The sequence below is a fragment of the Chanodichthys erythropterus genome, chromosome 8, assembly GCF_024489055.1.
Source record: "Chanodichthys erythropterus isolate Z2021 chromosome 8, ASM2448905v1, whole genome shotgun sequence".
NCBI classification, from domain to species: Eukaryota; Metazoa; Chordata; class Actinopteri; order Cypriniformes; family Xenocyprididae; genus Chanodichthys; species Chanodichthys erythropterus.
The window spans coordinates 43,958,200-43,971,158 of record NC_090228.1 but is presented as its reverse complement, the minus strand read 5'-3'; the positions used below and the strand labels follow the sequence as shown (position 1 = coordinate 43,971,158).

General features: G+C 38.2%; 1 protein-coding gene across 4 annotated transcripts in view; it reads right to left on the bottom strand.

Annotated features, from left to right (window-relative positions):
* LOC137025008 (NLR family CARD domain-containing protein 3-like) overlaps positions 1–12,959 on the bottom strand; it is a 48,818-nt gene that overhangs the window by 12,363 nt on the left and 23,496 nt on the right. For all 4 annotated transcript variants that reach the window (XR_010895814.1, XM_067393013.1, XM_067393015.1 and 1 more), the window contains exons 10-13: positions 6,796–6,969; positions 6,319–6,489; positions 1,408–1,581; positions 1,142–1,315 (exon numbers count right to left, since the gene is read on the bottom strand). Coding sequence is in view for 3 of the 4 variants with exons in the window: in XM_067393013.1 (XP_067249114.1) it covers positions 1,142–1,315; positions 1,408–1,581; positions 6,319–6,489; positions 6,796–6,969 (693 nt within the window). In the remaining variant the exon portion in view is untranslated. The remainder of the gene's footprint in view (positions 1–1,141; positions 1,316–1,407; positions 1,582–6,318; positions 6,490–6,795; positions 6,970–12,959) is intronic.

Here is a 12,959-nt window from a genome sequence, read left to right as displayed (position 1 = left end):
GGCCTATACTTCTAGAAATTATAAATAGCAGTCTGAACTCAGGTGTTGTACCATTAGGTTATAAACATGCAGTAGTATAACAACTAATAAAAAAACTTAATCTAGATACTGTGGTTCTCTTCAACAACTGTCAGATTTCTAAACTTCCGTTTCTTTCTAAAGTATCAGAAAAAGCTGTATGTATACAGCTGCAATCTTTTTTGGATTCATGTGGAATTTTAGAGGTTTTTGAGTATGGACTTAAAGACTTTCACAGTACAGAAACTGTACTTTAAAAAGTTTTTAATGACCTCCTTTTGGTCACAGATTCTGGAGATTATGCTATTCTTATGCTTTTAGACCTCACAGCTGCATTTGATACCATCGATCATAATTCTGATCTCTTGGTTGGACCAATGTGTTGGTTTCAAAGGTATTGCTCTAGAGTGGTTTAGGTCATATTTATCCAAAAGGACATTTTCTGTCTGCCTTGGAGACATTGTGTCCTCTTCGGCCCCCCTTCCTTGTGGAGTCCCTCAAGGGTCTATTCTGGGTCTGATGCTTTTCTCCTTGTACATGCTCCCATTAGGAACAATTCTCAGAAAAACATAGCATTTAATTTCATTGTTATGCAGACGACACTCAGCTTTATCTGTCACTGAAACAAAAGGATACCAACTCTTTAAAATTATTGTTGGACTGCCTCAAGGATATTAAAGCTTGGATGGCTATGATTTTTTACATTTTTACTAGAGTTAAACTGAAATTGTGATTTTTGGCCCAGATAGTACTCATATGGTCCCAAACACAGAATTTTAGTTCCTTACTCCTCCTCCTCTAAAAAATGGCTTTAACCACAGAATTGATCAGTTGAGTCTTTTATCCAAGTCAAACCTTTTTTATCTTTTCTTAAAGACTTTGAAAGGGTTAAACACACCTTCAATTCTTCAAAATTGGATGATTGTAACACCCTTTATGTTGGTATCAGCCAGACATCTCTCTCACGCCTGCAGTTGGTGTAGAAGACTTTTAGACTAGACTTTTAAAAGGAATACGTAAATGTGATTACATTTCTCCTACACTGGCTTCCCTTCACTAGCTCCCAGTGTGAACTGTAAACTTTTATCACACAGTAACTGCTGGACAGTATAATGATACTAACCGTAGTTTCTCTAACTTGAATTGTGGGTTCATTAGTAGATCACAGAGGTTTTTCACTCCAGAGTCTCTTAGATAATTCACACTGAGGTCTAGTTCTCTCAGGTGTGATGGGTTTGATTTCAGAGCTGAAGTCACAGCAGAACAACCTTCATCTGTCAGATCACAGTATCTTAACCTACAATGAGAGAAACAAGAAAAATCATGTTTCATTCTGTTTCATTTAAATAACAAAACAGTTTTTGATTCTTGTATGTGAATGTTACTGACCTCAATCTCTCCAGTTTACACCGTGTATCCTTCAGTATGTCACATAAGTGCTTCACTCCAGTGTTTCTTATTTTATTCTCACTCAGGTCCAGTTCTCTCAGGTGTGACAGGTTTGATTTCACAGCTGAAGTCAGGATGAGACACTGTTTCTCTGTAATACTGCAATCCCACAGACTGAAGACAGAAAGAGAAAAGACAATGACTCAGATCTGTGATGATCAAACTAAGCTTTTAAAGGATTTGGGTAATTTTTCTGATAGTAATTCGTCATATTTGTAATTCTCCACAACAGCATTTTTCATTTCAGAAATGTCAAAAAGTTCTGATGCAGAAAAGTTAGTTACACATTAATTTCAGATCAACTTAAAGACTTCTTTATTTGAAAGACAACTTATTTTCATGTCAATGTCACACTTGGTTTGCTCACTGGGGCAAATGTGTTGAAGTCTGTTGTTCTCAGCCACATTTCCAGAAACTCTAACACCAGTACGAAATAATAATTTTCATGACACAATTCTGCACTTCTGATTCTCATTAGATTTTCTGTCCGATCAAATGCTTTCTGTCCTATCAAGGGCTCTCTAGAATTAGAAGCTTCCTGCCTCGTAAATTATAAAAGATGCAGAAACTGCACCTCAAATCTGTCACTTGTTCATTCATTTACTTTTTTATATATGCCTACAAAGGCAAAGTGCAGTAACTACGCAAACACTTTAACTAAGAAAAATGCCTTTAAAGTTTTTACATCAGCCAATCAAACATGTTGTGGGTAGATGACCATGACCACTGATGTGACCTGTGACCCCCAAAATGCAGATACTGCCCTCTGCCATTGGATGACCTTCTAAAACACTAAAACACTTTTGCAAAAGCAAAGTGCACGTAAGAAATCATTACTGGACTGTTATTTTCCTCCTGGTCAGCAGGTGGCACCTCTCTCCAGGCAACTGCTGAACACTACCACTCATTAAGCTTCATATGTGACACCTGTGTTTTGCCTTAATAAGTGGTTTTTTTTGCCATGCCTTTTTGTCAGTTTTGAGCCTTTGTTACCTGTTGCCTGCTGAAAAGCTAAGTCTGTTTCATTCTTTGTTTTTTGGACCCTCAAGTGTTTTATTTTTCTCTGTCTTAGGAAGTTTGAATTCTTTGTTTTGTTGTTCTCTTGATTATCTTTTGTTGATGTTTTGCTGTTGTTACCTCTGCTCTTGGATTCACTATTGAGGAGTCACCTCAGTCAATAAATTCAGTGACTTTGAATACAAGAGCCCCGGGTTCAATCCCCATCTTGAACAGACACGTTACAGCAAAACTGAACCAGAAACATGTATCCAGCGGAGGAGGCTTCATCACCTTCTAATGTGGATCGCATTCTTTCTGCCATAGCAGGGCAAGCTGCAACCATCCAGCAACATGAACAGATCCTTCTACGTGTAAGTCTTCAGCCTGCAAGCCTTTTCATCCCAAGGCTCTCAGCTGCCACCTGGTAATCCTTCTCAAGCAATGGTAGCCTCTCTCTCAGAACCCAAACTACCAGCACCAGAACGATTTGATGGCAGTCCTGATAAGTGTCAGGGGTTCGTTACCCAGTGCACCCCAGTGTTTCAAGGTTGCATACATCATTATTCTTCTCACTGGCAAGGCATTAGACTGGGCTTCAGCTCTATGGGACCAACAATCTTCACTTACTGCAAACAGTGATATCTTCATTGCTGAAATGAGGAGGGTTTTCCACCATCCAGTGAGCACAGGGGATGTGGACTATTGTTTGCTTCGACTCTCTCAAGGCACTTGGAGTATGGCAGAGTTTGCCATTGAGTTCCGTACCTTAGCCTTTGAGAGTGGATGGGATCAACGAGCATTGAGGGCCACATTCCACCAAGGGCCACATTTGTCTCCTGAACTCAAGGATGAGTTGGCCTTTAGAGACCCTGTCCCGGATTTAGAATCTCTCATTGATGTGGCTATCCGAGTTGATCATCATCATGAGAACAACAACTGGAACGAACAACTGGAGAGAACACTGTGACTCCTCCAATACTGTTCAACCACCATGGAAACCCAATGATTTGGAAGAACCCATGCAGTTGGGTAGAACAATGCTAACCCATACAGAAAGAGATTGATGGTTGAGAGAACAACGCTGTCTATACTGTGGCAAGTCTGGCCATTTCCATTCTAATAGATATCTTTTTCCATCCAGCTACCTCTGGAGTTATGATCAAAGCCACTATATTCCACAACTATCAGTATCACCAGCTTGATGCTTTCATTGACTCTGGGGTAGCTGGATTTCTGGATTTTGATGTAGCAAGATGTTTGGTCGTACCATCTGTTCTCCTACAGAAACCTTTAACCATCACAGCTCTAGAGGGCAGACCTTTGGGGTCAGGACAGGTCAGTCATTGTACTTAATTTCTTCAGTTAGAAATTGGATGTCATAAGGAACTTATGCAATTTTTTCTGATCCAATCACCTGAACTTCCCTTAGTTTTTGGATTTCCATGGTTAACTTGTCACAACCCACATATTGACGGGTCTAGAGGTGTAATTAAAGGTTGGGGAACTAACGGTTGTGTTTCTGCTCTTTCTTTTTGCCATTCTCCTGAGAAACTGGAGGCATTCCCAAGGCCTTCATCAGTAACTCCCAGGTGGCCTGCCAACCTCAACCCAGACATGCCTAACTCTCAGGGGCTACCTGTATCTCAGCTCAAACCTGCCATCACAAGGTTTCCAGTCATTCATTCCGAGCCACCTCAAGTTCTTCAGCTGGCAAAGCCACTTAAGCTACCTATTTCAAATACCCAAAATAGAGTGCCTCCTGTGTCCCTTCCTGAGCTCTCTAAGGTTCCTCCAGAATATGCTGATCTCAATGAAGTCTTTAGCAAGGCCACCTCTCTTCCTCCACACAGACCATATGACTGTGCAATAGATTTGGTGTCAGGAGCATGCCCTCCATGGGGTAGACTCTACTCCCTCTCTGCCCCTGAGGGGGCTGCTATGGAGAAGTACCTTAAGGAGTCCTTGGATAATGGTTTCATTTGTCCCTCAACCTCACCTGCTGGTGCAGAGTTTTTCTTTGTTGAGAAGAAGGATGGTGATCTTAGGCCCTGCATCGACTACAGGGGTCTTAACTGCATCACCATTAAGAATTGCTACCCCCTGCCTCTGATGACCACTGCTTTTGAGATCCTGCAGGGAGTCACCATTTTCACTAAATTAGATCTCAGACATGCCAACTATCTGGTCAGGATTCGAGAAGGGGACGAGTGGAAGATGGCATTTAACACGCCGACAGGCCATTATGAGTACAAGGTAATGCCGTTTGGTCTGGTCAATGCCCCAGCCATTTTCCAGGCATTTATCAATGATGTCCTAGGGGAGATGTTAAACAAGATTGTTTTTTGACATCCTCATTTTCTCATGTAACTACCAAGAACATATTCAACGTGCGACAAGTCTTCTACCAATTACTCGAACAGTCTTTTTGTCAAGCTGCAGAAAAGCGAGTTTCATGTGTCCTCAGTCCCATTCCTTGGCTTCATTGTTTCCAAGGGCAGTCTCCAGATGGATCCTGGCAAGGTGCATGCCAAATTCTATTTAACGCTATGAGGTCACGCGGAGCGCGCATATGAGCTCCACGATGAGTTTAACAACACTAGCCACGTGGATCATAGCTCATATACAGAATAAAGTATCCATGTTTAAAGTTTTTTAGACATATTTCACAAACTCTTCTGCACCAAACATGAACCAACATGGTGTATGAACACATATTTCCTCAAGTCTTCTTCAAATGAAATATATGTGCAAACTGGACACAGTGGTGTATCTGAATGCGATGACACGATTATTCTAATAGACAAAAGACTTATTTAGATCGAAAATTCAAAGAAGAATGGACAGAAGAAAAAAAAACTATGCCTTTATTCTTTCTCTGTTAAACTACATGTTGTTTATCACAAGACTGCAGTGCTCATAAACATAATGAAAGTATTATAAGCCCTTTTAAATATTCTTCCTCATTTCTCCCTTGTTGTCAGTTTGTAGAGTTTGTTGTCATTCTTTCCGTGCTCATATATTAATATTCTTTATTCTGTATAATGAGCGTGTTGTATATCTGTGTTTCATTGGTTGTTCTCTCCCCTCTTCCCCCCTCTGTTGGTGTTCATGACCCTTTAAATGAATATCGCCCACTGTTCACAGCCACCGGGTGGCAGTGAGCCCGGGTGCAAGGGCCCTTTCAGCACTGCTTGCAGATTTAATTTATTTTATTCTTTGTTTTTAAATGCTTATGTTCACTCAAAGTAAATTGTATAAGAGCTGTAAACTGTTTCTGTCATCGATATTCATTCAACTTTATTAATAATTTATCTTAAGGGATGAAAATGAATTTAGTAATGTGAAGACCGTTAAAGGGTAATGTGAGAAAAAAAAAATTTATTATAACTTTCATAGTTGTAAAGGAAATATGTCAAATTGATCTGAATTAAGTACACAGAAAGGGACTATTATCCTTTATTTTAGTTTCTTTGTACATTTGTGGAACATTGTGATTCACACTGCGTTGTGAACCCTTTGTTTAAACACATTTTCTTCTGTTCTTTTCCTGCTGTTCTCGTCTGTATAAATTTTGTTTATACATCTTCCCTCAAACGGAAACCTCAGACATTAACGCAGCGTTTATCTCTTACATGGTCATAATTAAAGAAGCCCTTTTGTAGATGTCTGGCTGTGTTTTAATTTTTTTATAGTCAACACATTTTTACAGCCACATATACATGATTACTGTCTTACTGTGGTTGCTGAAAGAAAACTCTTAAGAAAAACAGAACAGACTCAAACAAATGTGGAAATAGTAATCCACTACTATAACAAAAATATTACAAGTAATGGGACATATAAAATACTCACGTCAGTGTGTTGAATTTACAGTGTTTATCCTGCAGTAGAGCAGCGATCTGATTCACTTGTGTGTCTCCTAGTTTATGTTCACTCAGATTCAGCTCTGCCAGGAGTAATGGGTTTTTACCCACAATTCCAGTCACATACTGACAGGCTTCATCAGCTGCAGGACTCAAAAACCTGCAGAAGGGAAGATGAAAGTTAAACGAACCTTCTGGCTTTTAAGCAGAAGGTGTGAGAAACATCAACAGTGCGAAAACTGGCTTGTGAAACTGAATGTTTGTGAACGTCTGGAGACTCTGTCAGTGTCAGTAACATTTAATACTGTAGTACAAATGTATTTGACCTGTAGCTTGTACCAAAACACAACTCTGTTGTTATTTATCATCAATGCCAAAGTTTCCCCAGCTGCATTACTTAAAAAAATATATTTTATGAATAATTATCCTGCAAATAATTTGTATGTATTATTTCATCACGTCTCACCTCAGTGTCTTCAGTTGACAGTTTGGATCCAGTAGTAAATCATTGAGCTGCTTCAATCCTGATTGTCCAGGATAATTTCCTATGAGATCCAGCTCTATCAGGTGTGAAGGGTTTGATCTCAGAGATGAAGCCAGAGCTTTATAACCTTCTTCTGTAATACTGCAGTTTGAAAGTCTAGGAAAAAAACACATTAAATAATACATTTAATGCACAATATCAACACAAATGTATTACATTACATTTTACAAATACATTTTTACTCCTTGGATTGCAGGAAAACCAGTGTTGGGTGTAATTATCAGTTACTTTAATTGTAAGAACACTATAGTGATGTCAAATTAAAATAAAACCACATTACTATATTTACATTGCTACATTTATGTGTGTTAGTGCAACCACTGATATTTTAATTTACTTTTATCTCACACATACATAAATTAACAGACATACCAGATACCTGTCGCACAAAATTAATAGATAAAAGGGTTTATTCTCTGATTCAGAGTTTATTATTAGCTCTAGAATGTGCACCAAAAAGTATGAAATCTTTTAGGCCATGAGGCCTATGTTTGAGAGAAGTCACGTGGGAAAGAATGGGATTTTAACTGAAGTTGCTTGCAGTTGCTATCTGCACTGATAGTAATTTGCTAAAAAATAATAAGGCAAAAAAAAATTGTGGGACAAGCAAAATATGTTACTGATGTAGATTATTTGGCAGTTGACAACCCTTACAAAGAGAAGATTAATGAAGTTAGTATGCCGACAACGAATTTGCCATGACACTCGCAGGTCTATGATTGGCCATAACTCCCCGCCTTTCTTGGGCACGATGAAGTAGGGGCTGTAGACCCCTGACTTTATATCGGATGGAGGGACCGGATTTCTGCCCATAAGACAGGAGTATCCTTAGCCAGCATGGAGGGGAAGCTGAATGCCCCTGAACTTGGGGGGACGCCGGGTGAACTGAATCACATAGCTAAGCCTGATGGTCTGAATGAGCCAGCGAGACGGGCACTGATGTGACTAGGATATTTCTTAAAAAATAAACTGAATCCATTTTTCTCTGACATCAGGATCCTCAGGACATGATCAGGACATCATATTCAAATGATTGTGCCCCTGTGATGTCACATGCCACCTATTCCAAATGAAGCTTTTTTACAGCTTGATTGTCTAAAAGCTTCTTTATTGATGACAAGGACAAAGACCTCTTATATGCCAAAAGACCAAGGAAAATCAGATTTCTCATGTCATGACCTCTTTAAGCGCAGATACGTGAGGCAGCGATAGTGACTGCCAACCACAGCCAGGTAATGACCGCATCCAGAAACTCACGGGTGAAATGACATCTGTAAGCAAATTAGTTTAAATGAAATTATTAATTAATTTATAGGGAATTTGTCACTTTTGTCAAAATTGTGTCACACTCTACTAATCAACCATTCAAAAGTTATAACAATAACATGAATTGTGAGTGTTCGGAGCATAATGGTCACGTATATTTGTTGTTTTTAGTTTGTAGACATAATATAGAATTATACAGCAGTTGGACAATGTTTGATTACAAGTCCGTTTAGCAATGTTTTGATGCATTTTTTTTATATGTAAAAGCAGACTCTGGTTTTCTTATGGATTTCAACTCTGTGTCACTCAGAACAAGGTCTGTTTTATATAGATGTTTCGGGGATCAGACTGTAGCATCTGGACTGAATCAATGATGATCGATTCAGCTTTAAATTTTAGGAAAAGCTTTTAACCCATTGAAATGCATAGTTAAATCACAGCCAGCTCCAGCCAGTCTGACTTTAATGGGACAGCTGGCTCTTTTTTTGCGGGGTATCGATGCTAAACAGCCACACCATGATGCACTTATTGACTTCAAAATGATCTTAATCAACTCAGATTAAATCCCTCCCACACCAGGCACCAAATTCCTGTGTGGCCAGATGATCACCAATACACACACACACACACACACACACACACATAGAGACTTTCTCTACATTTAACTCAAACTTCAACTATTCCAAAATGTACACTATGTATCCCTGTGTGTCTCCATATTATATAAGCATTAGTTGTGATTTTTAATTGTGTTAGTTAAACGCTAAGTCCCGGTTTCACAGACAGGGCTTAGCCTAAGCCAGGATTAAGCCTTAGTTCAATTAGGGCATTTAAGTAGCTTTTATAAACGTACACTAAAAAAAAAAACATTACTGGTGTGCATCTTGATACAAAACAATGGGACTGACATATTTTAAGATCTGTCAGTACAAGTTACGTTCAGTTACAACAGCTCAAATATGCATTTTAGTCTAGGACTAGCTTAAGCCTTTTCTGTGAAACTGGGGGTAAATATTTATATTCAAGTGTAAGGATGTATCTCTGCATTAATGCATTTCCACTCTATTGTATTTGGCTTTGATTTAATTCTCTCAGAATGTCTTAACCAACTAGGTGTTATGTTACGATAAAATGTATTATTCTATTTTTAATGTCCATTGGAGTAAAAACTACCCAAATCTGATACCATCATAAATCAGCCAAATTAGGTTGTAAAAAGAGACAAAAGAAACTTTCTCCCACTCAAAATACACCCTTGTCATTAGCCAGTTCACCGCAAGGAGTGTAGTACATTTGCATATATAACTGCATTCACACCTCCGCCAGCGAGAGCATCAAAGTGACAGGAAGTCATTAATTTTCAATGTGAGCCAGCAATGAGCTCTGGCGAGAGTGGCGCGGCGCGTTTTGGACAGTGAGAGTGTCAAGGAGAGTTGAAGTCAGATCAACTTTATGGTAATGAGCTATGACGCGGTTTGGAGGCAACCAATCGGAATGTAGAGGTCCTCGCTTGAGAGGATTCTGATTGGTTGCCACAACTTGTCATTTACTTTGACCCTCCCGCCAGCGGCGGTTTGAATGCACAGTACAGCGTTGTTGTCAGGGCAACCAGGGCGAATTTTGACATTCTCACCAGCGGCGGTGTGAACGCATGGTAACAAACCGACACAAGCTCATCTGGGCTCCCCATCTTTGGACGAGACAGACTTTTCTTCTTTTATTTTTCTTTAACTCTGTTTAAAATTGCTGCACGGCTGAAGACTCGGCCTCAGGAAGAGACCAATATGAAGCTCCAGCTCGAACGGACAGACACGCACATCCACTACAGCGACAAAATTACCAATGCAAGTAAACCACTCTTTAGATGTGTTTTTAAGCTTTAAGTTGTGATTCATTGCTGGTTCTCAAAGGTTTAACAGTTTGTAATTTTGCCATTCTTTGATAATCTCTTTGTTTCTTTCTTTCTTTCTTTACTGTTGTTATCCCATATTGTATTCTTTGCTTAGATTTAGTTGTATGTATTCATATATTCAAGTATTAAATGTATTATATTCATGCTTAATTGTTTCTGTTTATGCTCATGAACCAAGTCACTTTAATGTTTTGATTTCGCTAGCTATATGCTTTTGTAAGTACTAGGATAAGAGAATTCCTCTTGGCCAGAAGAATAACCTCCTTTTTAAGAGTTGATAAAAGATCAGACTGATAATTTTGGTGGACAAAACAGACCAGTCTTTCTAAAATTAATTCTAAAACTAGAAGCAATTCTAGACCATATATATTCCTAATAGGGCTGTCACGATAATAGATTTTTCACACCACGGTTATTGTGGCCAAAATAATTCACAATATCAGTCTAAATAATTTTTACTTTGTTTAATTTTTCTCGTTCAGGGTTGCTGCACATTTTTTATTCATTTATTATTTTTATTCAAGATTTTTAAGATCTGAAGAAATAAAAATTAATACTAGCATAGTAGCCTATACATTATGGCTGTATAATAAATACATTTCTGTCTGTTATATGGGGGCTCTGTTTTGCTGTTCATAATTTTGAAATTTTCATTGGCGAAGTAAAGGAAAAAACAAACAATATTAACAATACTGTAACTCACATTGTTCATTTAACAATAAGTTAAATGAACATTGCATTTGTGCTGATTTGGGGAAAATGGCACCCTTGCTCGTGATATTGTAATACAACTACGTTATATGATATATAGACAAACTCGTTGGGGCAAAAATGCTCATGTATCTTGAATTTTGAGGCTATATAACTGCATGAATAGCTACATCACGCTGAGTAAGACGAGTAAAGAAAATGCGGTACTTATTAAAAGAATCACCCTTTATTTAACCCTTTAAGACCTGAAGGCTTTTTTAGAGGTTTTTTTTTCTGAGCGACACACACAAAAGTAAAGACTCATAACTCCAAAACTCTAGCAAGGAGAGTCAAAAGGTAGGTATCATTTGATAGAAAACATTTTAAATTTTAAGAAAATATAAATTACATTACATTTGGAGCTGATAAAAATATATATAATTCTTTTTTTTTATTTGACATGGAATAACTCAGGAACACAACAAGATCGCTAAAAATTTTTTGGTGATGCTCTCCTATATGTGAGCTGCATCTGGTTCAAATTTCGTGGTGATAGGATAAAGAATAGTTTGAAAAATTGTCGTTCATTTTTTCCGCAGCCAGGTGGCGCCAATGGGCGGTAAACTCTGGTTTAGAGGTGCTTCTCAGCACTCGTTAGGAGTTTTTCAAAATGGTTAGATGCATTAAAAAGATGAGATTCTAAGCTTTAAAATGATATCTATTATGTGTTATTCCACGTTGGAAAACGAACATGGATGGGTCCGGGAACATTGGATACACACTGCATCCCGGAGAGATGAGAGACATGTTTTTAGCCAAGTATGTTAAATCATTCCGTGAGTAATATCTTGTGATCAACGCAATATATTATATTGATTTTGTATTCATTTTAATCTTGAGAATCTGCTTTAAATATTGATGTGCAATTTTCTATGATCTGTGCATTTTTCATGAAGTTATGAGCATGTGAAATATACATACTTGTATTCAGTTAGCGGCTGTGCTATTTTTGTTGTAAACGCATATTACTCAGACTCATTAGAGGGTGAAAACAACGCAACAGAAGCATGTTGGAGGCTTGATATGAAAGTTTAAAGTCTCTGGTTTTGTATGCAAAAAGAATTTTTGTGCTACCTATATGGATTCAATTTTTATTGGCTTTTAAAGAGAGACACGCAAATGGGAGTGCTGACGCTCCATCCGGTCTTAAGGGGTTAAATATATGAACAGAAAATATATGAACAGTGGGGCTCAAACTGTGAGTCACAATGTGTTGTCTTTTAGCCCTTCGTCTTGTTTTCACTACCCCAAGTTGACAACATTCTTCCTTAGCTAGGAAGCATGCATGACCATAAAGTACTTCGCTGGGAGTTTTGTGGAGCCGTAAATGGAGCCATAAATTACATATTCTCTGATTTTGGGCCCTGCATTTTGATTTGGGATTTGGAGTGTCTAGATGAGTTTTGTATGGAATTATGTTTGAACGAATCATCTATAAAATAAATTAGTCTGGTTTGCCCTCAGTTCCTAGTACTGAAATGCACAAGGGAAATGGTTGCGGCACAGTTCGCAGGAATTAGTGCAGTGTGCAGTAAGCTCTTTGAGGCTGTATTTAACTGCAGAAATGTCTTTTAGGCTGTATTAAACAGGAGAGATATCTCACTGAAGATGCAACCACCACTGCAGCGCTGTCACGCCAACACTGGATACACAAAACTTCTCCAGTTAGAGCACTCATACTCATAGACACTTATAGAGATGACTGGTAGAGCAGGAACCTCCACCTGGAAGGAAATATGGAGACTGGGCCTCTTGGAACTTTAACTGAATATCCCTGATCTATATACAGATTTGTTTATCTAGATTTGTTTATAATCCCTTTATAGTATTTTCATATTGATATTGCTATTCAAAGAAATGTTATTTTGTTTGCTTTTAAGTTAATGTCATATAAAGATGCTTGAATGTTATTTGCTTGAAATGTACCTGCAAAACATAAAATTATATTATATTTGACTTCCTTTGTTTATGATGTAAAACAGGATGAAATGAGCAAAAGGTGTGAAAATTAGGTTCATGAACACCCATACGGGGGTGAAGAGAAGGTGTTAGAACTACAAGCGGAGATAAAACTGATGAAGACCGAAGTAATGAAGGAGAAAAGTGCAAGAAAATTGACAAATAGCCTAGGAGAAGGCAGAAGGACATCTGGCTATTA